The sequence below is a fragment of the Mauremys reevesii genome, linkage group 5 (assembly GCF_016161935.1).
Source record: "Mauremys reevesii isolate NIE-2019 linkage group 5, ASM1616193v1, whole genome shotgun sequence".
In the NCBI taxonomy this organism is placed as follows: domain Eukaryota; kingdom Metazoa; phylum Chordata; order Testudines; family Geoemydidae; genus Mauremys; species Mauremys reevesii.
The window spans coordinates 16,936,257-16,962,210 of record NC_052627.1 but is presented as its reverse complement, the minus strand read 5'-3'; the positions used below and the strand labels follow the sequence as shown (position 1 = coordinate 16,962,210).

General features: G+C 41.2%; 1 protein-coding gene across 8 annotated transcripts in view; it reads right to left on the bottom strand.

The window, feature by feature from the left end:
• Positions 1-25,954, bottom strand: part of FGF5 (fibroblast growth factor 5) — a 38,269-nt gene that overhangs the window by 4,712 nt on the left and 7,603 nt on the right. For 3 of the 8 annotated variants that reach the window (XM_039541417.1, XM_039541423.1, XM_039541421.1), the window contains exons 2-3: positions 16,622-16,725; positions 3,127-4,956 (exon numbers count right to left, since the gene is read on the bottom strand). In XM_039541417.1, the coding sequence (XP_039397351.1) occupies positions 4,603-4,956; positions 16,622-16,725 (458 nt within the window). In that variant the 3' untranslated portion in view covers positions 3,127-4,602. Of the gene's footprint in view, positions 1-3,126; positions 4,957-16,621; positions 16,726-19,465; positions 19,616-20,040; positions 20,166-25,954 lie in introns of those variants that run through there. The other 5 variants (XM_039541418.1, XM_039541420.1, XM_039541419.1 and 2 more) reach the window with 5 other exon arrangements.

The window sequence follows — 25,954 nt, the reverse complement described above, 5'->3', positions numbered from 1 at the left end:
TATTTTTTTAAAGCCTCAAAAGCAACAAAAAATGTTTCTACTGATACCAAAGGAAACTTTTTTTTTGGACCTGCACCCAAACTTCATATTCTGTATTCGGACATCCCTTCCCTGAGATCCATACAAGGAAAGGGATTGGGAGGGGATAGGGCTATGCATCATCTCCCACAGATTGTACTAATCCCTCTTCTGGGCAGCAGGGGTTCCTCATCTTGGAGTGAGATTCTGGGCACAGCTCTTAGCAGGGAAAAGCCCTCACATCCCAGCCCTCCAACAGAGCCAAACGCTCCAGGAGAGGAGATGGAGGTGGTGTGAAGGCATTGGGTCCATATGGACAGCCTTCCTGTGCCCCTAACAATTTTATTCATGATACATTTTGCGGGGTTTAGAATTCTTGTTTAAACATTTTTTAATAATCTCATAAAACCCCACCTGTAATCCCATGTGTGCTCCGGATTAACAGAACCATGGGATCAACAACAGCAGTCATCCAGTAAAAAGGCACTGAACTCTGTGGAATTTAACTGCACTAGAAAGAACCTCACAGTAAGGTAAAATACTGCTAGGGAAGCATTGGTTTAATTGTACCCTGGAGAAAAAAGAAGCCTGGTATTGCTTCCTCAGCAGAATTTCACCTGACTGCACTGAAATCTGATAAATTCTTCACTTCCCACAGAGGGAATAGCAAAGGATTTAATGAGAAACACATTTGAACTGGACCTATAACTGTGAGATTACATGTTTGCTAATCTCTCTGTGGGATATAGAGAGATCCCTTCTTCTGTGTGCTGGGGGGCGTCTAGTCTAGTGGAATTAACCACATTGACAAGTGAATTAAAAGTAAAATTTCTTCGGACACCTTCTGATATTCCAATAGAACAGTTTATACGGCTTGCAAAACTACAAAGCAGATATCGTGATGATAGTGGGTCCAATCTTACAACCCTGGCTCATGGGAGTAGTCCCACTGATCTGGGGCTTCTTCCCGGCCCAGGATAACTCCTATTAAAACCATTAGAAAGAGTTCCCTTGACGATGAGTCATGCCCAAGTTCCTCTGGGCTGCAGGGTCAGAGCCTTTATTTCAGTGGACTGCACACGTGAGTAACGTAATTCATGTGCATAAATGTTTGCAGGATCATAGCCTAACATGAGCTCTCTAGTACAGGGATAAAAGTTGTCCTTTCTGCTATAAATAGGTTGCCCCTATAAATCAAGCTCCCTTAAATGGAATCCAAGAGTTGGCAACAATCCAATGGATGGATGAAGGGATGGAAATTTCACTGTGAGTAGAAACAGGCAAAACAGTCCATTTTCATTTGGTTTCAAAATCGATGTTTTGTTTTGTTCCATAAGTGGCGGTCAGTTTGTTCGGACTTATTAAGCAGAAGAGATGCCAGTCTGCCGGTGAAACAGCATGGTTTATCTTAGAATGTGAGCTCCCTGGAGCAGGAACTGTCTTTGTGTGTGTGTGTGTGTGTGTGTGGCGGCGGGGGGTGGGGGGGATTGGTACCACGGTGCCCTCAGCCCTGATCAAGGTTCTTATAGTCATAGAAATCATAATTATCTCCATTGGATTACTCACATGGGTAAAGTTATGCACATAAGTGCTTGCAGGATTGGAGACCTAGTTGGTGGCCTGTCTTGTGGCAGGATATGGGCTATCTCTGAAAGAATTCTAAACGTGTTCTTTTGCCAGGGACACAGAGATCTGTTTATTCTGGTAGCTGCTGTTACTAAAATGTGACACTAAAGTTAAAGCTGGATTTTGGATTTGTTATGAGGGGCAATACACAGATAAAAGAGAAGAATGTTCTTTGTTGTACAGGCTGGGCTATCTGCAAAGATTCTTCCCAAAATGTAATTTTTTAAATTTGTGTTTTGTAATGGAAGACAATTACATTTCATAGCAAATCCTGACTATACTTTGTTTGTTATTATTCTACCGGTAAAGACAGTTCTGCTTATTGACAGCCGACATAACCATCCATGTATTGTATGTGTAGGCCCCCTGGGTAATGAGGATTAGGAAGGTGTTGTATTATATATGTCTTCTGCAAATGTGTTCATTCAATTAGTTAATTTAGGTAGCCCTATGCTTCACTGAACATTAGTTATATGTAATTGGGTATGGCTGGTAAACTGGAGATAAGAAGTGCAATTTGAATTTTTTAATTTTAGTTTGGCTTTAGCATTTGAAATTAATGAGCACGGGCCTGCATAAACACATCTCCGTTATTCTGCTTTAACTTTGCTGTTGCTAATCAAGTCAAAATAAGTGTACAAGATAAGTGATTGGGTTCTTTTGTCATCATGTAAAATATGTGGAGCATGTAGTACAAAAGGAGCATGTATGCTCATTTTGCCTCACTCTTTACTGTCAACAATATTATCTCCTGCCAAACCCTTTAATAGAAACATGTGTAGTAGCTAATTTAGCAACATCCATTCTTCATATTCAATAAAAACCTTGTAGGATAGTTGACAGAAGAAAAGAGAAATTACACAACTATGGTTTAAAATTAAACACAGTTATACTTTATTATGGCATCACCATCTCTTGTGGTATGTATAGTGTATGCATGTAGGCAAAATCTCTTTATTCCCATTATTAAAAATAAAGACACTACGTAGGATGCTTATATTTAAACTGTATTAAATGAAATGTTTGGGAAAAGGCCTTGAACTCACTCAAAACAATGATGGATGAAAAGCCAAGCTTTTAATGGAAATAATATTTTGTATGATTTTTGGTAAAATATTTGAAAGTAGCACATGGCTTCGTTATTACTAATATGCAACTAAAACATGTTAGTACAGTTAATATGAGAGTTTTGGTTCTATTAACACAAGCCATTGTAAAGTCTATTAAGGCTTAATTGGTGATCAGTTTCAACCCTAGTATTTTTTGTACATACACAACACAGCTAGATCTGTGTGTATGTCCAAAATTCTTTTATATGCATAATTAGTTACTAGAAAAATATAAATGAATAATTATTGACATTTAAAATCTACACCACTCTACCATAACTAGAAAAAATACTTTCAAAGGATCCAGTAGCTATAGTATTGTTTATTGCCACATTGCCATACTTAAGATCAAATAAAACATTTTTCAGTGTGAAGTGTGTCTTAATCAATTAAATAAATAAATTGCATAAATCATATGAGTTAAAACATTTGCAGAACTATGTTCCATTTGGAGTGATAATGACCCAAATGAGCAGTTGGACTAAATCAACGTGGCTCCATTGAAGTCCATAGGAACGAGGCTGATTTACAGCAGTTTAGGATACAACCCAAAGAACCTAATTCTGCTTTTAGTTACACCCGTGCACCCCATTTGGCCCACTGGTTGGATGTCAACAGCAACTCACCCGTTCTTCAAATAGGACAGATTCCTGTAGCACATGACCAGCCTTTAACTCCACAGCCCATCGTTTTGTTACAAAAGGCAGATGCACTCACAGGAATCATTTACCTTCAGAGTAGGGGTCTCAGGAGAGGGTTTTACTTGCTGAGTATAATGATGACAGCATTTGATAATAGGCCATGACATTGATGGCTGTTATCTGATACACCTATGGAATGGCTCTTGCCTCCCTTTCTTTCCCCTGAAAAGCAGCTCCATCCCTGTGGACCTATAATAGCAGGAATGCCACAGGGTCATGACAGAGGTATTTTAAACACAGACTTCGAAATGATAGTTTGATGGACAGAATAAGACTTATTCTTCCAGCTGTTCAAGAAAGAGTAGGAGTGGGGGACTGGAATCAGGGTCATTTATAAATGAAGCGTTCCTCTCCATAAACTTAAAATGCATGATCTCCCTTGGATAAAAGAAAATCCTTCCCAAATAAAAAAGAAAGAAAGGATTCAACATCATGCCACAAATTACAATGTACAGATTGTTGTTTTTTTTTAAAGAGTTGACTTCTAAGAGGAGAGGAATCAAACTTTAAAAAAAAAGACAGACTTGGATATACGAGTTTGAGGTACAGTCAGAAGTAAAAAGTGCAGCAAAAAGAGAAGATGCAGGAAAAAAAATCCTTATAAATTATAACTTGACTCTGACCAATTTTTTCATATGAAAATGATTGTAAAAAGTGTAATTCCTTAAAACAGTGAAAGTAAGAAAATATGTTCAATGTAGAGGTACCTTTTTGTTGCTTCCGACAACCAAAATAAACAAAAGTTCATAAAATAGTTTATCGACACCAAAAGTGTATTCTTTGGAAAGCAAAAAAATAAACTGATCCATCAGACATTGTTTCAAAATGTACAGTCCCGTCTCAATGCTTTGGAGAGTAGGAAAGTGAGAATGCTATTTAAGGCAAAAAACAAAAGCCTTTATGTTCATTTGACCTGAACCACTGCTTTCCTCCCTAGGGCTGGATGAAGAATTCCAGTTCAGTTAACACTCTTGACTATCAAAAAGCAATTTGGCTGAGGTCAAACTGAAACAAATGGGTATTTCCCTGTCTGACCTCCTAATGCAGCTAAGTGCAATCAAGGCCCTATCTGCCATTGTAAGCCAAGGACTCACACGCACGCATCAGCTCCTGAGAAAAGTGTTCCTCTCTAGCCATCAGTTTAATGGTTATCCAAAGCGAAACTTCAGCCTGTATTTAACAGTGTTGGGGCTCTTCCGAGGCACGGCCAATGAAACCTTTGGTTTTGCTGGGGTGGAGGCAGGTGATTTTTTCTTTTCAGGAACAGTGACGGTGAAAGACAGTTCTGGCTGCTCAGACTGTTTGAACCTTGGAAGGAAATGGGTGGAGATGTGCTGGGGTTTCACCCGGGGACTGCAGCCCCTTTTGGCTTTACCCTTCTTGTTCAAAGCCACATACCATTCTCTCCCAGTCTTTCCGGTCCTGTAAACTGCCGAGGCATACGTGTTATAGCTGTTTTCTTGAAACCTCTCCCTGAACTTGCAGTCTTCTGTAAATTTGGCCTAGGAAAAGAAACAAATAGAAGTCTATTGAAAGGTTTTTGTTTTACCTGGTAAGAAAGGAGGGCCAACACTGTCAATAATAGCTGCCTATAATTTAGGCTCCTCGGTTCTGATATAATTGCCTAGTTGCGTGGCCTGATTTTCAAAAGTGAGGAGCACCCAACAACTCTCACTGATGCTGCTTGGGTGCTCAGCACTTTTGAAAATCAGGCCATTTACGTGTCTAAATATAGGTTTAGGAGATTAACTTGAGGCGCTCATTATTAAAAATCTTGGCTGGAGGAATCTGTCATCTGCCTCAGGAGTAACCTTCCCATTCTGCTTCTCCGCTATCCTCCACCAAAAGGAAAAATGCCCCCTGGTCTCCTTTGCAGCAGCTCCTTCAATGAATATTAGTTTTTGCTCTTTAGTGTGTCTAATTTCCTGCCCTCACAAAAATTGCTTTCTGCTGCGTCACTGCTTAATAATCCAGAATGACAATTTGCATGCAGATTTTCATTGCTTCACTGCACATAGTCTTGAGCACATTGTTGTTTTAACTTTGGGTGTTTTGTTGTCTCTTGATAACCTTTAAAAATGCCCTTCAGTCAAAGAGCATATTTCCTTACAGAGTAGTTGTATTTGTTGCGCACCAGTTCCTGGCGGAAAGACTTCCATGGACTTCACGGCCCAGGGATCAAGCCCCAGACTGTCAGAGTAAATTTGAACATCCCATTGAGAAACTAACCCTGTGCAATCCAAGATTAAGGTCCACAGATGGCTCTGAATCCGCATAGACACACAGTTCCCGTTGCATAGTGACAGGATTGGGGTTGCGTCTGTAAGGTGCCAGATACCTTTATACAATACCAGATACAGCTATATAAAAGGTAGTTATAATTAATAACAAGAAAACAATGTATGGAAAATGTTACGCGTCTGTGGAAATTAATCTGTTGTCGTGTATAATTCTAATACTACTGCACTGAAGAGCCAGTCTCAGAGTGCCTCAGCTCACTTCCCGTGTTGTTGATGTAAAGGCAGGTTTTGTTCCTTTCCAGAAAATAAACATATCAAGAAATTTGTAGGTGCTTAATCTTTTGCCAGAGGCACTAAGGACCAAATCCTCAAAAGTATTTAGGCTCCTCACTCCCACTGAAATCAATGAGAGTTAGGCACCTAAATACCCCTGGCTTTCATCGACGTCAGTAGGCTTTGGCTCAGCCCCTAGGATTGGCAGTTGTCCCAGGAGAGTTTCTCTCTTGGGCTGAGATCCTGCAAAGATTTATGCATGTCCTTAATTTTACACACTGGGAATTGTCCCTTATGGGTGCATCTGGACAAGGCATAAAAGTTAAGCATGTGCTTCTTTGCAGAATCGGGGCCTTCTAGAGCTGGGTAGAGATTTTCAAAGCAGATGGGAGGATTCAATCACCAACTCCCATTAAGTTGAGCAGCTAAATCCCCTAGTAAACTTTGAAAATATCAACCCTAGTCTCAACAATTTTTCATGAGTACACTGAAACAAGTCCTTTCTTGTGTGTGTGAACAGAGTGCAGGAATAAGGCCAGTCAGTCGATCAGCCATAAAAAGTGAGACGTAGACGTTTTGCCATGGTCAGACATCAGGGCAGCTGTGAAATGTAAGCTAAGCAAATCTCCGCCTAGATGAAATCACAGGATATCATAGTGCATTTTTCCTAATGGAAGGGCTGGATACTGAGATGAACCTATAAATACAAAAAGATAGAATAGGGCCTTAAAAATCTTAAAGGTGTGTGTCTGAAGATTATTAATATTCTTAAGAAGCAGCCCTCAAGGAATTTGCCACTTCTGGAATCTAATGATGAGAGTGTTAACTGGTGTCCTGAGATCATCTAAAATGGTTTCGAAGTGCATCAAAGTTTGATTTCAAAGTAGATTATTCAAATCTATTTATTTTAAAAGGGATCCTGGGCTTTTTAACTTAAAAGTCTGATGCAGTGGAAAGCAAAAAGAAACAATGTTTTATAATCAATTAGAAAATGGTCAGACTTGCTTGATATCACATTATTAAACCCATATTTTGTTTAAAGGAGTTGAATTCTAGAATTCAAATGGCAATGTCCTTGACCTCTATTGCACCTTCTCCATAACAACTTCACTTTAATCTCCTTTAGCTCTTTGCTTGAAAGAAGAAAGAATTATTTTAATTATGCATTTTTGCTTTCTCTGCCTTTTGTTATCCAACATGATGTGCCACACATAAATGAATATTACTCTGCCAGAAATAAAGGCTTGAGCTAAATTCCTAGCCACTGTCTAAAACACTGAATCCTGGGACCCTTACTTACATGAATTATCTGTTGCCCTGAGAAGGATACAGCAGTGAGATGGAAAAGAGACAAATCCCCAAAGAGGAGGGGTTGCCCCCTGAAGATTTCTTTGTGGAGGTTGATATCTTTGCATGGATCTCTCTGAACCCAGACAGGAGAAAAGAGGGACAGAGGTCCATGTGTTGGTTAATCCCAAAGGATACCAGTGGGAAATCCAAGTAAAACTCAATGCATTCTGAGGCAGCACCAACCGCTGTGAAGAATCACTTCTACTCTTGGTATCCCTGGATGGGGATTTTTGGATGCATCCAACAGCAAGGGAAGCCAGGCAGCATGGGTCCATTCCAAGGCACCTGGAACCACTGTGGAAACATGAGAGCTCCACACTGCTAGTTTCTAGGGGAAGACAAACTGCACACACCTGAGAGGCCCAGATTATCCATTGTCATGGTAAAATCGGTGGGCTAGGAGTGGTGTCTCAGAGGAGGAAATTTCTACACTTTCCCACTTTGCATATTCAGAAGGTGGAGCATGCCCTGCACCCCACAGAGAAGATCCTGTGGCCCATGAACACTGATGGCAGGCTCCAGGGATCCATGCAGGAAGGCAGGGATATCTGTGCAGAGGTCTTGATCCTGACCGCCGCCAACAGCTGCCACTGGGACTTCCAGGGGTGGGGGCTTAGAAGAGATAGCACTGCCTGGGGCTATCATCCTCACCAGCATTTCTCCACAGGGCTGGAGTAAGAGACAATATTCTCCCATGCTCAGCATGCCCTAACCACTCCCCCACAGCCTCTATTCACCTGGCCTACCCAGTCTCCATCCTCAGCCCTCCATATCCATGGATTGTCCTCCCAGGGTTGGGAAAAGGCAAGCAGAGCCACCTGAGTAATACTGGCCATACTATCTAGCCCTCTTTCTTTCTGGGATCAAATCCAAGTTGAAACCATAGAGGCCCAGTGCAGACAAAACACTGATGGAAATCACTGTACTGCAGGCCCAAGTCCTTACTTACCTGTGCTTTTAATTAGTATTATTAATAAACCAGTATTTTATTTATTGCCCTCAGGGTGTTTGGGTATTGGGAGACATTTTCCTGGGTTGTATTATCACCTGGTTATTTTTTTTTTTGGACATCAACTTAGTTCTGGCCAACTAGCACAATCCAAATTTTGTTACAGCTTTACTATTTCCTAGCAGGGGAGATCAAGGCTGGAGACATACATTACTGGGATTTTTAACGCTATCCTAACTTGAGTGATGGACCCCAAGAGAGTATAAGAGGTGGCTACATTCAGTACACCAGACATGTGTTCTGAAGGTCAGAGTCTTTCTTTCTTTTTTTTTTTCTTTCTCTACTATAAGTCTGGCCATACAGACTAGGACAAAGGAATTAAAAGTATTGATGCAATCTTGTATGAGGGCACTGAAGCAGGTCCTCTGTTTCCTGCCAGGATCTGAAGAAACTAAAAGAACAAGCCCTTTGTGTTTTAGGACATTACATTTGCTCAGCTTTCTTTGGAATCGGTGATGACAGAACCCTTAGAATCTGAGGTTGAAATACGGAGGCCTCTACCTGGATTTTAATTTTCTTTTTATGAGTTGTTGCAAATATTTGGTGGATGGTTATTACTTACTAATACACACACACACACACAGGTGTGCAAATTAAGCTTAAAATAGCTTTGTTAACTGGGAAGTTTAATAAAAATATTAGAATATGTGTCGGCATGGCTAAAAGATCGTGGGCTCGAGAAGATACCCAACATTTACAATGCTGTACAGTATTAGGGGCAGGCTGCACAGCTAGAAGTTTTGTCCTTTGTCTGAATAATTAATCTGAATAATTCAATCTGTCCTTTAGAAATCTGTTCAGTTGGAAAGTAAAGATCTCGGGGGCCTGGGGTTTTTTGGAATCTCATCTGTCATTCCTTTGGAATTTCTTTGGGACTCCCAAGCCAACTGGGATTCCCAGATAACACATGGCCACCTTTTGGAAAAAAGAGTGAAGAATAACCCCGGTGCCCTTGTCAACATTTTCTTTCTCAAAAAGAAAAAGAACTAGCATTGTTCAAGGTTTGGGGTAAGCCATTGTTGCTGAGTATATACTACCTTTCACATTGAGCAATAATAGATAGTCACTTCACTAAGGGCACCTAACTTTGATTTAAAAACTTTGGAAACAGCTATGGCATAAAAGGTTCTATCTATCCCCATGCATACCCATCTAATCTGTCTGTCTGGTTCCTATAATGGCACCCATCACCACTGTATTTGCATGTCTCCTGAGAGGGGATGACTAGGGCTAATGGAAAAATGGGAATTCTTTTCTGTGAAACGTCTCAAACAAATGTCATGTGACATTTTTCCCCGAACCTTCTGATTTTGTTGATGGCACAGCTAAAAAACATGTTTCCATTCCGATCAAGTGGGGTCAAAACAATTTTTTTCCCACTTTTTCATTCAAAATGAATGATTTGTTTGATTTTTCAGTTGTTTTGTTTTGTTTCAATTTTCCCTCCTCTCTCTCCCCTATTTTCCCTAGCACTCTCTCCCCCTTTGGGAAATGTCCCTTTGATTTCAATAGGGGCAGAGTGATGCTGAATGCTTTTAAAAGTCCCACTCTCCATGTCCAATATGGCAGGAGAACATACAAACAAACATATACTAAAATATTTTCCATCTGATTATCTTTCCTCTGATAAAAACATCGGGGGCCAGATACAGCATTTGAATTGTTTGCCAGCTGCCCAGTGATTTCCAATGTAACATCACATGTCAATAGAGAGATTCAAAGTGGAGTCCATATACTTGAACTGATTTTTGAAATCTGAATACGAAAGCATTTGTGACACTGAAAAGCCATTGAAGGGACTGCAGTTCAGCAAAGCAGGAGCTGAAATACCAAGGAGGCAGGAGGAATATGTCAGGCTTCTTAATTTTTTTGGTGCTCCTGGAAGTTGCTCCATCAACAGCTTTGCTGCTGACATACTGTCCACATCACAAGCACAAGCTTAGCCCAAACTGCCATCTATCTAGGTATTTATATGGCCCGTATCACAAGGGCAGATCCTCAATGGAGCTATGACCATTTACACTAGCTGAGGTCCTGGGCCATGATATCTAAGCACCTTCCAAATATTATTAAATGTATGCTCACAATACCATTCTGAGCTAGGGAGTTATTATTCCCATTTTACAGATGAAGAAACCAAGGCACAAAGAATGTAAGTGACTTGCCCAAACACAGGAGACAGGAACTGAATCCAAGCCTCCAGCATCCCAATCCAGTACCTTAAACACAAGACCATCCTTTTTCTCCTATATGTCTCAAGCACCGGCTGGAGTTCAGTCTCTCTCCGTTTAATCTTCTCTTCTGAGATGTTAACAAGGGTGCCAGCTACTGCCAATTGTGGTGGCTTTTTCTTTTTAATATATTGTAATGCTTGCCTCCTAAGAACTGGTCTGTGACCACCAATGCATTTCAGAAAGGTTTTTGAATGGAAATGACTTTTAGATCACTACCTACTATGTCAGGTTTCACAAGCTGAACTTTAGATTCTAAGTAGTTTCCATAAATAAATGTACGGGAATACAATGAGGATCTCATCAGCAAAGAATAACAAAAATGTTGCTGGGGAGGGGCTTTATCCAAGTAGATTTTCTTACGACTTTAAATCAGGTCAGAAAAAGGAAAACTCAATTTTCTGAAAAATGTTGCCATTGTTTTTCATTTTGCAGGGTTCGCTATTCACTGGTTTTTCTTTTTTTCATTATAATTATTTTTCATGATTTTGTCCCACCCCAATTCTCTTTTTCAAATGCTGAAATTTAAAAAATAAAACATTTTGCATTTTCAAAACCCGAAGTTTTCAATTTTGAAAAGCAATATTTAACTAAAACACCTGCCATCTAAAAAACCACAACCAACTCTATTCAACTCTCCATATCATTTGGTCACTGAATGTTGGCACGTGTTCGGAAACTGTTCCATAGGAAATACAAATAGAACTATAGAGACAAATCCTAAAGTCAATTACATTTTAAAATGAAATTCAATAGGAGATTTGCCTGAGTGAGGACTGAAGCACTCAGCCCATAATTATTAATTTAGAACAATTCTTAACAAAGGGAAATTACCTTAAACCCTGTAGGAAAATATTTCTGCATTTATGCTAATACCAAACCTTCTCTTGAAATCAAGACCAAACCAGAGCTCAGCCATTTAATGATAATAATGTTTAAACATCTAACTGAGGCCTTAGAAATTAGAAAGAACCCATCTGTGCATGGAACTGATAATTGCTAGTTTTAATATTATTTCTGAATCCAGTTTCCTTAAAAATGAACCACTTTATAATTTAATTAAGTTGCCATCTAAAGAAAGAGGGCTAATTTAAAGCACTAAGCTCAGATAAGAGAAAACAGGTCCCAGAGAATTGGTTTAGAAGGATCCCAAATAATTGTAGGAATTACTTTTATCTACAGTTCGCTCAAAGTCATCAGAATGACTTTTATATCAAAGAGGTGCAGTGAGTGACAGGCGCAGGATTCGCTTTGTACTGTTTAAAACTCATTAGGCCATGAAATAACTTTATCCTGCCAAGACAGGAAAGAACAACAGATGCTGTTTTTGCATTATCTGCATTATTTAGCCCAGCAATCTTTAGACATTTGGGTCAAGTTTCTACAAATTTGTTGCTTTCATCTGACTGAGGAATCATATGTCCTAACCTTTCAGTCTGACCTGTCTAATTGGTGTCCACTTATAACACTGTGGGGGTTTTTTCAGTGACAATTAACCATATGCTGGCAAGGGTTTAATTTAATTTCTGCTAATGCCAGGACATAAATCAAAACTTAAAACGGAACAATGAAGGTATTGGATGCCACTAAAAAGAACAGATTCTTAAGCATAATCTAGCCAGTGCTTACTTGACTGTCCTGAGATTTATATAAAAGTGTTATTTTCCACATCCTCTTAACATTGAAGCTTCAGTTAAGGAAAACCTGTTATGGTAATTGTAGGTGCCTTTATCTTTCTTTTCTGAAGACTCTTCTTTTTTACAAAGCACCTGTGTTTTACTTAAAGCAAAAGGCCATCCCCCTTACAGAGAGGAATAGTTCTATTTAGCATAATTTTCCTAGGGCATGCTGAATTTTCCTGTTGCATGATGATTAAATAAAAGGAGAGAATAATCATGTTTATGCCTGGTAGTTGCTAGGCAGCCTATCTTATAAATAACAACAACAACAACAAAAAACAGGGCTTGATTTCTGCCTCATGATGGAGTGTGGCATACATGCAATTGGTATTCCCATACAGACAACTGCGCTCAACCAAGGGTTTGCCCCACCTTGGGAGGCCAAGCGGTGATACCATTGCCATCTACTAGGGGAGGACCAGCTTTAAATTCTGAACCCTGAATTAGCAGAACTCCTGGGTATTCTGGCTCTGGGCAGACCCTGGCTGGCCTGACACACTTTGGTCACTCTTATTCATGTTAAGTAATACCTGGATCTATAGTCTTGCCGAAATCAATACATCTCCCCGTGCAGTAAAGGACTTCTCAGTGGGAGTAATGGTGGCGGAACAGAGGAGAAGGATGCTCCAGGGATTATGGCACTAACGAAGGACTTCGGAGACCTGGGTCTAAGTCACTCCTCTGCCACAGACTTCCTGTGCAGCCTTGAACGAGTCATTTAGCCTCCTTGTGCCTCCGCTCCCTATCTATAAAATGGGGATAATCACACTTCTCGACCTCACAGGGGTAGTGGGAGAATAAATACACTAACGATGGTGAGGTGCTCAAACACCACTGTGATGAGAACCATATAAATACCTATGATATACTGCAGACCTTTGTAAAATGCAGCGGCAAGCTCTAGGCACAGCTGCACCCTGTTGCTATTGTCCGCAGAAGCCCAGTGGTGAATCAGCCCCCAGCATTCAGTTATTAATCTTACTGCCTTTTCATTCAGTTCAGAGAACACACTGACGAAGAGTCAGACACAAAACCGATGTTTCACTTGATATCCCCATCAGGCTTAAATGAAGAAGCTCTGCTACTGTGAGCCCCACCTTGTTACCTTGCTAGAAACCAGGGGATTTGGTCTCCTTACGGCAGATGTGTCAGACTCATTTCGGGAAGCGGGTCAAATCTGATGAGATTACAAGTTTGGTGGATAAAGGTACTAGTGTTGATGTCATGCACATAGATTTCTATAAGGCCTTTGACTTGGTCCGACACGACATTTTGATTAAAAAACCAGAATGCTATAAACTTAACATGGTCCACATTCAATGGATTAAAAACTGGCTAACTGATCAGTCTCAAAATGTAATCATAAATGGGAAATCAATTGAGCGGGTGTGTTTCTAGTGTGGTCCCGCAGGGGGGATTGGTTCTTAGTCCTGTGCTATTTAACATTTTTATCGGTGACCTGAGAGAAAACATAAACTCATCCCTGATAAAGTTTGCAGATGACACAAAAATATGGGGAGTGGTAAATAATGAAGAGGACAGGTCACCAGTGCAGAGTGATCTGGATTGCTTGGTGAACTGGGCACAAGCATATACTATACATTTGAATATGGCTAAATGTAGATGTATACATCTAGGCCACACTTACATGATGGGGGACTCTATCTTGGGGAAGCTGTAACTCTGAAAAAGATTTGGGTGTCATGGTGGATAATCAGCTGAACATGAGCTCCCACTGCAACGCTGCAGCCAAAAAGATTATGCAATCCTCAAATGCATTAACAGGGGGAGCACGAGAAGGAGCTGAGAAGTTATTTTACCTCCGTACTTGGCATTGGTGCAACTGCTGCTGGAATCCTGTGTCCAGTGCTGGTGTTCACAATTCAAGAAGGATGTCGAAAAATTGGAGAGGGAGGGTTCTGAGAAGAGCCATGAGGATGAAAGGATTCAAAAACCTGTCTTACAGTGATAGACTCAAGGAGCTCAATCTATTTAGTTTAACAAAGAGAAGGTTATGGGGTGATTTGATTGTAGTCTGTAAGTACCTACATGGGGAACAGATATTTAATAATGGGCTCTTCAATTTAGCAGAGAAAGGTATAACATGATCCAGTGGCTGGAAGCTGATGCTAGACAAATTCAGACTGAAAATAAGGTGTAAATTTTTAACAGTGAGAACAATTTACAAAGGGTTGTTGTGGATTCTCCATCTCTGACAATTTTTAAATCGGGATGGGATATTTTTCTAAGAATTATTTGGAGCAAGTTCTCTGGCCTGGGTTATACAGAAGGTCAGATTAGATGATCACAATGATCCCTTCTGGCCTTGGAATCTGTGAATTCCATTTTTTTAAATAATGGTCAATTGAATGGGGTAAAATTTGAAGACTCCTTTCGATCCACTATGAATTTCCCACTGATTGTGATGGGAGATCTGTACATGCAATGTGTCTTTTAGGTAAAAAACTACACTTGTAGTCATTATTGTTCTTTATTATTTGTTCGATACCTTATCCTTGCAGTCAGTATCACTCAAAGAGAAAATCTGCTCCCTTTAAGATCACCACTACTTCTGCTCTAAGTGTCTCTTTCTTCCCTATTTTCTTCTGTATGCTTCTCTTCCTCTTCCCTGACTTTGTGTCTCTCCTTCTTTCTTCCTCTGTATTTCCCTCCCTGCACTAACTCCCATTTCCCCACTCTTCATTTGTTGGTTATGCTCCCAACCCCAAATAAACAATTAAATGCTTAGACTGGCATTAGGTTTCAGAGTTAACAAACCAGGGACATTAATGGGAGGCTGCGGGGGGTTCAGACCTCTAAAAGTTTCAGGCTGTCTTCAGATTCAGGCAGTGTAATTGGTTCTGTAACACTTGTTTCTTATTTGGGAGATTTTCTTCACAACCTTGAGAGCTAGAAATTTGCTTTTTGTTAAAATAAAAGCTTAGATTCTGGATGCAGTATGTGGGTCACATAAATTCATCATCTAGGCTGAATCCAGATCCCGGGTTGTTTGTATGACACCTCTGTGTTAAAGAAATTTTCTTTTTTCAGGACTTACACATTAGGATATATACATTTTAAGAAGAGTTATTTTTACATCAGCATAGTAAATGTTATGATTTCTCTATACATTAACAAACATTTTCTTGTCCCCAATAATAGCAAAAGCAAAAAGGACAGAATATCTTTGATTTTAAAAAAAGCTATAGGTATCTGGAAAAGCATACTGGAACCTGCACTATAACCAATATGTCGAAAAACAAAAGAGGAAAATATTTTTTAAAATGAAATTAAATAGTCAAATGTTACTCTGATTTAAAAAATAGAAATCATGTTCCCCACTTGGGGAGCCTGTCTTTGGTTGAAATCTCACAGCTTACATTACTGGGGCATGATCCTGTAAAGTGCCGAATGCCCTCAACTCTCATGGTTTTCACCTGAAGTCGATGGAAATTAAGGTCACATGGCACATTGTAAAAGGGCAATCAGCACAGACCTACTCCTGCTCCCATTGAAATCAGGAGGAGTTTTGCCATTATATTCAGTGGGGCAAGGGGGCCCACTTAATACTTGCATGGCTGTATGAGGAATTTGGGAAGGTGGTGGAAGGAAGGGCTATGCACACTTGTGAGCTGTATTCTGCACCAATCGCCAGCCCCCAAATCAGGGGCTAATGGTCGGGGAATTAGTGCATGCTGGCCCCAGTTAAAGAAAGCATCTAAGCATGTGGATAAGTTAAAGAGTGCGCTTAAGGTCAAGCACATACTCCAGGTTAAAATACAGGCCCCTCAGTGACTTAGCTTTTCTGACTAGGGATACCTGCTTGAACAGGGGACTTGGAATTTTCTCTTTTTTCCTTTTCTTTCTCTCCATCATATGCCATCGGAGCAAACTGAACCCAAGAGCCAAGTCTGCATCTTAATTTCCATCTGTTTCAATAAACACCGGATCAGACCCCAGTTCTGTGTCTCCTCATCTTTTTCTTAAGGAAACACACAGATAAAACTTTCTGTGAAAATCTATCTCCTTTCTCTAATGAGAAGACATTATTGAACAAAGAGCCTTACTGTTCTGAAGACAGAAATCTGATTGCAAACAAAAAATCTTTCTTTGGTAAAAATGTAATAAATATTATCTGGAGCTTCAAGTTTTTATATTTACCTGTCATCTAATTGTCTGTCCATCTTTTTATCTACCTATGGCTCCATCCTGAGAGGTACTCCTCATTGAAGTCATGGAGGCTGAGGAAACTCAGCACAGTATGTAGGTGCTTAGCACCTTACAGGATTGAGCCCCAGGAAAACTGCTTTTGCTACAGTGAACATGTGAAGTTGCCACAATGCCTTTAACAAACAATATATACTGGTAATTCAATTTTTACTTACACTTGCATGGAGTTTTCCTTTTTTTGACATCGCTAAAAATTGGTTGCTGAAAACTCCTCGTATTCCTACAATCCCCTGAGACACAGCAAATATTTCCAAAATACCTAGGATGACAGAAATCCCAACGTAAATCACAATACTTTTCAGATCACTGTGACAAAAAGAAGTTGTAGTTTCCTTTTGAAAAACCCCGATTCTCCTCTTCCTTGGTTTTCGCAATAATTTCCCGTTTGATGGTTTACTGCTTTGCTTATTGGAAATGTGCATTTATATATGTCTTAAAACCTTAAGTCATCTTTTAGATGTCTGACACATGATCTTCAGAAATGCAGAGGATGTCTTTTGTTGGGCCCCGATCCCACGAAAACTTACAAATGTACATAACCTTTAACATCTGAGTAGTCCACTGATGTGACTGGAACTATTCATGTACATGTTCTTAAGTACATGCATAAGTCTTTGTAGGATCAGGGCTAAATGCCCATACAATAACCTATTTCTCTATTAAACTTAACAGACCTCTTTTCCTATGAACACACCCAAAAAACAAAACAAAACAAAACCCTCTATGTTCTGTTCAAAGTAGGCTATAACACAAATCAGCAAAAGTCAATAATTTCAACCATATGGCTCCTTGACACTGTGCCACTGCAGCAATTATTTTTATACTGTTAGGAGACCTCTTGGCCAAATACATCTCAACTGTCCCTGTTTTTCAGTGATGTCCCTTATTTCAGACCCAAATTTCCCTCTAGTTCACACAAATTTGGTCTCTCACTTTTGTTGTTATAAAGGATTTGCACCAAAAATACAGGAGTAGAGCTGATCTGAATTTTGGATGACACGTTGTGATTCAGATGAAATTTAGCTACTTCAGATCTGGAGAAGCATTCACAAGTTCAAAATCTTTTTTTTTCCCTTTGGCAGGGTTTATCTAGCTGGATAACATTAGCGTATATTACTGTGTCCATTCAAGACACGCTATTTGGGTATGTCTCTAATTTTAACATATGCAAAACTAGGGCAGATTAATTTTGGCAAAGGGGAAAAGAAGTGAAAATAAAGCATTTTAAATTTTGCCCCATTTTATCCAAAATGAAACCAGGCCTCCTTACTCACTGGTATATTGCATTATGGAAATAAAGTTACAGCAAATATAATTTATGCTAAAGGAATAAATTCCATGTCTTCTTAAGCATCCCATGGGTGAGATTTTAATACACTTGCTCACATTGTGTAGAATCCTACTCAGCAAGCATTCCCACTGATTTCAATGGGACTTTCTGTGGAATAATACACTATTTAGTTTGACTAGGAATAGCAGAATCTGGCCGTAAGGGAATAAAAGTTATTTTTCCTTTTCCCTATTGACTTCCAGGGAACGACTCTGTTTGTTACCAGGGTATCTGAATTCGTTCTTTGAGTAAGGGATCAATGTTTATGGCCACATTTGGGCCTTTGAATGCTGAGAGATTCGCTGGGCTCAATTCTTTATCTACTGAAATCTCATGCTTGAGGACTTGGGCCCCAATTCTGCAAAGCACCTGAGCACGTAGAGAATCCCATCACTAATTCAGCAGAGCCATTAAGCATGTGCTCATATCCCATTGAAGCCAACGAGATGTACAGATTGGTGTCCTGTTCATCCTATTCATAAAATTGGCTGTCTCCAGGGAAATTTTGGACGGGCAGACAAGTGTAAAGTTTCAGGCCTATTCAGATTTGTTTGTACCAAGAAATGGATCTACTTCTTTGCAAAGCTTCAGGACATCGCTGATCTAACAACTTCACTTGGAATTGCGGGCACTGCCCCTCAGACTCCTAATAGGCTTACAAACTATTAGAACTACTTCCTGGGGTGGAAGGCTCAGCCCTTAGGCCGTGACCCACTAGAACTTTTAACTGAGGCAGAGTATATCTACACTGCAATCAAGAGAGGTGATTGCAGCACATGGAAACATCCCCAAGCTAGCTAGAGTGACGCTAGCACAAGTAACAGTAGCAGCAAAGCTGTGGTGGGACCCACCCACTGAGGACCCTGAGTACACATTTGAGCAGCCAATATCTGCATTGCCATAGCTTCCCTGTGATTGTTACTCAAGCTAGCTTTGATCCAGCTATATCAAAGCAAGCTCGGGTATCTATACATGAGCTGTAAACACACCACCTGATTGTAGTATAGACATACCTTGAGTTTGTAACCAGGTATTGACATAACTGGCTTAAATATTATTTGTGTCCACATGGCTAGTAACCATGGCAGCTATAACAGTGTTTGTCCTAGATTGGCACGTCTGGCGTCCTATAACCAGGCTGGCACACTGCTTTTTCACTTGGGACAAGACTCCCCTGACTGTGAACTTGTTCTTTTTCTTCCTAGCTGTGGTAGGACATCCCAGAGTGCAGCTCCCAATGTTGATGCTACTCTGTGTGCGTGTCACCCAACCCCCTGCTAAGGAATTATGGGATCGTTGCCCATTCCCCTCCCACCCCCCAGAAATCAGCATAGGATGTCATACAAAGAAAATTAATAACTCCAGATCTAGCGCCTTCTTCCTGCAGTCTTCCCACAGTCCTCACATTTTTAATGTACTAGGATAGGGAATAGGCTTTGAGATTTCCACCCCAGACAGGGATCTTCCTGTACAGGGCAGAGAGCCCTACAATTTCATTAAAGGGCAGGGTTGGGCCCTGAGTGAGTTATTACCTGATGTATACAAAGTAATCAAAGCTTTAACAGTTCAATTGTAAATTCTGTTTTCTGAGGTGAGAACAATAACAACAATATTATGACACCTCTAGCTCTCGCTCTATAAATACATCGATTATGTGCTCAGGACTCACAATTTAGATCCAAATATTGAATACCGCAAACTTGGGGGATGTTCAGATCTGGTGTTTTGATCGTGACTCATCTGTAAAGTATACACCCCGAACCTGAAACAATCCTCCCCTGCATCCTCTTTTCACTGAGATGGAATAATTTAGATGCACCTTTGCAAAACAGTAGATGGAGAAATGGTTTTAAAGGCATAAAAAAATCAATCCTCCCCTATAGCTCTAGTCTAGAGCACCGTGTGGTTGTTCAAGGCATTGTGTCTAGCCCATGGAGAGCCCTTGCCAACTCTCACTGAAGTCAATGGCAGATTTAAAAGGGAGTTGGATTGGACCCCTGGAGCCCATCTTAAAGTTGCAAGACTGACCTTAGCCAGAATTAGCAGAGTACTTACCACAGAGGGCTACTAGTGCTGCTTGACACTCTGAAACAGTGTGATGCATACTGAGTAATGGATGGGGTCATTCATTGTCCCTTCAAGCATCTGGAGAGTGGAGAACTATAGGAGATATTATTTGGAATGGCATCCCAGACAGCCACAAAGTAACCATGAAGTATGCACTTGACATGGCATTGCAATGTTTGCTTCATTGCTTTGCCTGAATAGGTGATGACATTGTGTTGTGAGGATGCAATGTCACAGACCAAACAAAGAGAGGTCAGGATGCCCTCCCAGGACTTTGTGGCTTTGTGAGCTGACTAAGTGCTCTGCAAAGAGAAAATCACTGTTATAGAATGTCAAAAGTAGATATACTGACCTCAGCGAGGATTTTTTTTTTATTATTTGTTGGTGCTCTTTTTTTGTTTGCTCAGCTCCAGATTAAAAAAAGGGATTGCTTTAAAATACTTATAAGCATACAACAATTTTTGTGCATTGGTGCTTTTTGTTATTTTAATTACAATGGACTTGAGTCACTTCTGCTGGGTCGGGAGGTTGCAATTTGATTCCTTCTGTGCCAGGTCTGGCCAGTTCATTTGAGATGGAGATTAAGTTATCTCCAGAGCAAGGTGCTGGAATCTGGCAGGGGAAGGCAGTTTTAATTCAGAGCCCTGCAGAGGTGAAAGTAAGCCGATACAGTCCAGTACGGCATACCGGCAGGACTGGCTTCCCTAGGCCAGCGATTTAAAGGGCCCGGGGCTCCCAGCAATGGCCGGAGCCCCGGGCCCTTTAAATTGCCACCAGAACCTCACTGCCAGAGCCCCTGGCTAGCAGAGGTGGCTTGGGTGCAGGGCCGGCTCCAGGCACCAGCGTTCCAAGCTGGTGCTTGGGGAAGCAATCTGCAAGGGGCGGCAGTCCCTGTTCTTTTGCCCCCAAGCAGCGTGCTGAATTGCCGCCGCAGAGGGCAGGGGCAGTCCGTGTGCCCTTAGGGTGGCAGGCACGCTTCCGTGATGGTGGCAATTCGGGGGCAGCTTCTATGTTTAGCTGTCCACGGCGGCTTCAGCTTGGGGCGGCGAAAACTGTAGAGCTGGCCCTGCTCGGGTGCTAATTTAAAGGGCCTGGGGCTTCAGCCTCTGCAGGGAACCCCGGGGCCTTTAAATCGCCACTGGAGTCCTGCTGCCAGAGCCCCAGGATAGCAGTGGCAGCCGAGGGCTCTGGCGGTGATTTAAAGGGCCCGGGAAGGTAGCAACGGCCAGAGCCCGGGCCCTTTAAATTGCCCCTGAGCCTCGGGGCTCCCGGCCGCCTCTGCAGCTGGTAGCTCCGGGGGTGATTTAAATGGTCTGGGACTCCCAGCCACCACTACCACAGCTGGAGCCCCGGGTCCTTTAAATCTTCATTTAAAGGGCCCGGTCATTTAAAGGCCCCACCTCTTCCAGTTGAGGCCACGCCTCCTGCTCAGGCCTCCGGTGTACCAGTAAATCCTTTAAGTTACTTTCACCCCTGGAGCCATGTCTCCATAGGAACCCACCAGCTGCCCTGGAAATGGATTGGATCAGTTCTCCTGAGCATCCTATCCATGTTCCCTCTCTGCCCAGCACCATCCACTATTTGCTTGGGACAACCAGCTCTGGGTCCCCTGGAGAGTGGAGGTTTTAATCACCATGCATTTCTGCAATCTCCCCATTCTTCTCTTCAGGTGGACTTTCCAGAAATAAGGAACTACAGCCCAGGTTTCCCTGCAAGTGAATTGAGCTGTTTATATATTAATAAACCAAAATACCTATGTATGTATAAAAGCCAATGGGTATATATACAATTTGGACCTAATTCTGCACTTATTAACACTAGTGTAAATCAAGAATAGCAGCATTGGTGTCAATGGACATACAACTGTGTAAAAGTGGTGTAAATTGGAGGAGAATCAGGCCCTTTATTTTCATTATATCAATAATGTTTCATTTTTTCTGTTCTACATCCATACACCCTCATTTGGGGGGGGCTATATTATTTTGGCTGTTGAAAATTTTTGAGACTGTAACTTTTCAGCTTGCTGTACACAGGTTTTTCATACACGCACATTAAAAAAAAGTAATCTATAAAGACATTTACTGAGCTGGTAAAAAAAAAATGTTTTTTCAGATTTCCTTTTCCCTTCCCAAAACTCGGAGCAAAACCGGGAGATTAATTCTTGATATCAGTTGACATTTTTATTCCAAATTTTTAAGAACAAAAAATATTTAAAATACCAGGAAAATATATTATTCTTATGAGTTTTTCATGCCACATGATGCAAAATTATGACCATATTTGGCCCGCATCAATGATTTCAACACCTAATGACAATGGGAGCTCTGTTTATCAATTAAGGGATTAATTTGATCCTTACTGTATATTAATTCAGCTATGCCAATTATTCTTAAAATGATTAGGATGCTTCTCTTTAAAGGCCAGAGTCCCCCGTACAACTTCTAACTTCAAAGGTCACTTCAGTTGGGCGAAATCTTGCAATCCTTAATTCCAATATCCAATACACGGCGAGCCTTATTCTGATCTCACTTACACTGGTGAAAATCAGGAGTGACTCCACTGAGTCAATAAAGTTACTTCAGTTTCAAAGTGGCACAAATAATCAGAATCTGACCCCCAAAATACAGGTATGCTTGACATTTCATTTTATATAAGATCATTATTCTCTAAAAGCCTAATCAATAATTTCATTGTGCAAAGAGCCACTGAATGAATCGATCGGCAGCACTGTTGATCCCACTATAATTTGTGCCAAAAGAAATTATATAAACTACATAATGGTGCAATACTGCATAATAGTGTATAGTATTGTACATAATATATGTGAGGAACGTGCTATGCTTGCTGCTATGCCAGTGATTCTCAAACTATTGTACTGGTGACCCCTTTCACATAGCAAGCCTCTAAGTGTGGCTCCCTCTTATAAATTAAAAACACTTGTTTATATATTTAACACCATTATAAATGTTGGAGGCAAAGCGGGGTTTGGGGTGGAGGTTGACAGCTCATGATCCTTTGTGTAATAACCTCACAACCCCCTGAGGGGTCCCGACCCCCAGTTTGAGAACCCCTGTGCTACGCCATTCTGATTAAGAGAGAACTTTGCCCATGGAAATATTTGGGTTACAATATGCTTTGAAAAATGAATAAAATAAACCCACTTTTATAAAGCTATTTTGGAATATCATAAATGTTCCCATCTGGTCCTGCAATCCCTGAGCATACACATCTCTTTTTTATTTCAAGGGGAGTTCTGGTATACAAGAAAAATACAAGATCGGGCCTTTGAGATTTGATTGAACCCACATCAGCAAGGATATTCAGATTTAAGGACCGAGTAGTTCTGTATCAGAAGCATGTTCAGATGGTACCTGTCCCACCCTTAACCTTTTCCAGCCTAAGAATTGCAACCTGTATGATCTAGAAATGTACATATCTTATATAGCAAGGGCCCAATTCCAACTTCAGATATATGATGTATCTATCTACGTACTTCTATAGCCTCATTACTATAGCATCTGAGCACCTCGTGATCATTAATGGATTTTATCTTCACAACCCCACTATGAGTTGGAGAAATATTATGCCCATTTTTCAGAAGGGAAACTGGGGCAGATGGTAGCTGAAGTGATTTGCCCAAGTTCACACTGGAAGTCTGTAGTTATGCCAAGAACTGAACCCAGGTCTCTTGAATCCCAGTCCAGTGCTCTCTCTGACTAGAACAGAGGTCAGCAACCTTTGGCATGCGGCTCACCAGAGTAAGCACCCTGGTGGGCCGGGATGGTTTGTTTACCTGCAGCAGCTGCAGGTTCGGCCAATCGCGGCTCCCACTGGCCGCGGTTCGCAGTCCCAAACCAATAGGGGTTGCGGGAAGCGGTGGCCAGCACATCCCTCGGCCTGCGCCACTTCCCGCAACCCTCATTGGCCTGGAGCGGCAAACCATGGCCAGTGGGAGCCGTGATCGGACAAACCTGCGGACGCAGCAGGTGAACAAACTGGCCCGGCCCGCCAGGGGGCTTACTTGGTGAGCCGCGTGCCAAAGGTTGCTGACCCCTGGAGTAGAACATCCTTCCCAGATTTGAATAGGAGAGACACAAGCATATTTCTGGCTAGAAGGGGGCCCTGTATTTTCTCTTCTGACCTCACAGTCACCCTGCAGCTTTCCTAGCTTTAGCATAACTTCTGCATTAGAAGAGTACACCACAGAATTGTTGATTCACTTGGGTTCTTCCATCCTCCCAGCTCTGCATATTCTCAGCTTTTGTGGTTGGTGTGACCCAAATAGGCACAGATAACCTAACATGAGAAGTTATTTGCACACTTCCAATATAACAGGCCATCTGCTGCCTTCAGTCTGTTTTTTTACTCTATGTAGAAGCTGTGCTGTGGATCAGAGATAGCGTGTAGCCAAGTGAATGGAAGCAGTTGCCAATCTCATAGGCGACAACCAGTGCAGATTTGTAGCCATAATGCAACACACTGGAGACAGGACCAGATCACCACTTGCCATGACAAAAACCTGCAAAAAAAGGTTGAGAGGGGAAATAAACTCTGTGCAAGGTGCATAGAACAAGCCGTGGTTCTGCCTCCCAAGCCTCATTATCCACAGGCGGCATTGACACAGAGACCATGTTCCTCTGTTTGGCTCTGGGGCTCAGATCCTCAACGATATTTAGGCTCCTAATTTCTATTGATATCAATGGAAGTTAAGAGCCTAAATACCTTTGAGGATCCAGGCGTGGGTCCCCAGTGCTACCCCACCACTTCCTGGCCACACAGCTCTGTTGGAGCCTCTTTGCAGGAGTCTCCTCTGCTGCATCTTTTCTTGGGCCTCGCTTACATGGAGAGGTTTGTGAAGTAAATACAATCCCTTCCCCTTGTGTTTGTGCAGGGAATGTGGGTTAACAAGGTGCACTTCCCCTTAAGCCACCCGGTCCCGCCCAGCCAGTGCCTAGGAACCCAGGAGTTAGATCAAACCAGTGGTTTGATATTCTGTCTCTGACATTAGCCAATACCACGTGCTTCCAATGAAGTTGAAACAAGCCAATAATGGACAATTATGGATTTACCTGCTTCCTAAATCTCATGAGTTAGTGGGTGATTTATGCCTGAAGTGGCATTTTGCTTATTAAAAAAATGTATTTAACCTATCGGCGGTCACTGTGCATGTGCTCATTATCCATATAAACATCTTACCCTCTCCTGAATCCTACTAAACTCTTAGGTGGAGATTTTCAGAAGTCACTAGTGATATTATGTACCTCAAGTTTTGGGTGCTCACCTTGAGACACCTCAGAGGGGCCTGGGTGTTCAGCATTTATTGAAAATCTGACCTCTTTCAAGTGTCTCAAGTTGGGCAGTCAATATCACTTGTCACTTTTGAAACTTTTGGCCTCAGTGATGTGTTGTGGCAATGAACTCAACCCATTAATTAGTTGCTGTTTTTAAAACAAATTCTGTTCACCTACTGTAAATTTGTCACCTTTCTGTTTCATTGAATATTGCCTTGTTCTTGAATTCTCCAAAGAGATAGTTAAGAACACCTGATCATAGGTTATTCTGTGTACCTCTTAATGCTGCCTCTTAGGCCCTCATCCTAAAAACTTCTCTATGTGAGCGAACCCCTGTGTCCTTGGGGAGCCCTAAGGTCCACCTATAGGGAAAAACTTTCAAGACTAAGGTCCTTCTGATTTCTGCCCTAGACTAAATGATATCAGTCTTTTCAATCTCTCCCCATAAAAAAGTCTCTGATCATTTGTTGTTTCTCTCTGAACCCTTTCTGTTTCCACTACTCCTTTTTTAATATGGTGTGACCAGAACTGAACACAATATTCCAAGTGAGGGCAGAACATCAATTTATAAAATGTCATTATAATATTTTCAGTATTATTTTCTATCCCATTCTTCATCCATTTGTACATTTTGTTTCCTTTTTACAATGCTGCTGCACATTCAGCTGAGGTTATTTCTCCCAATAACACCCAGGTCTTTTTTTCTGGAGTGGTTACATTGAATTCAGAACCCAAAAATGCTCAAACCATTCCTTGCAATGTGTATTTTCTTGCGTTTGTCAACACCATCTTTCATATGA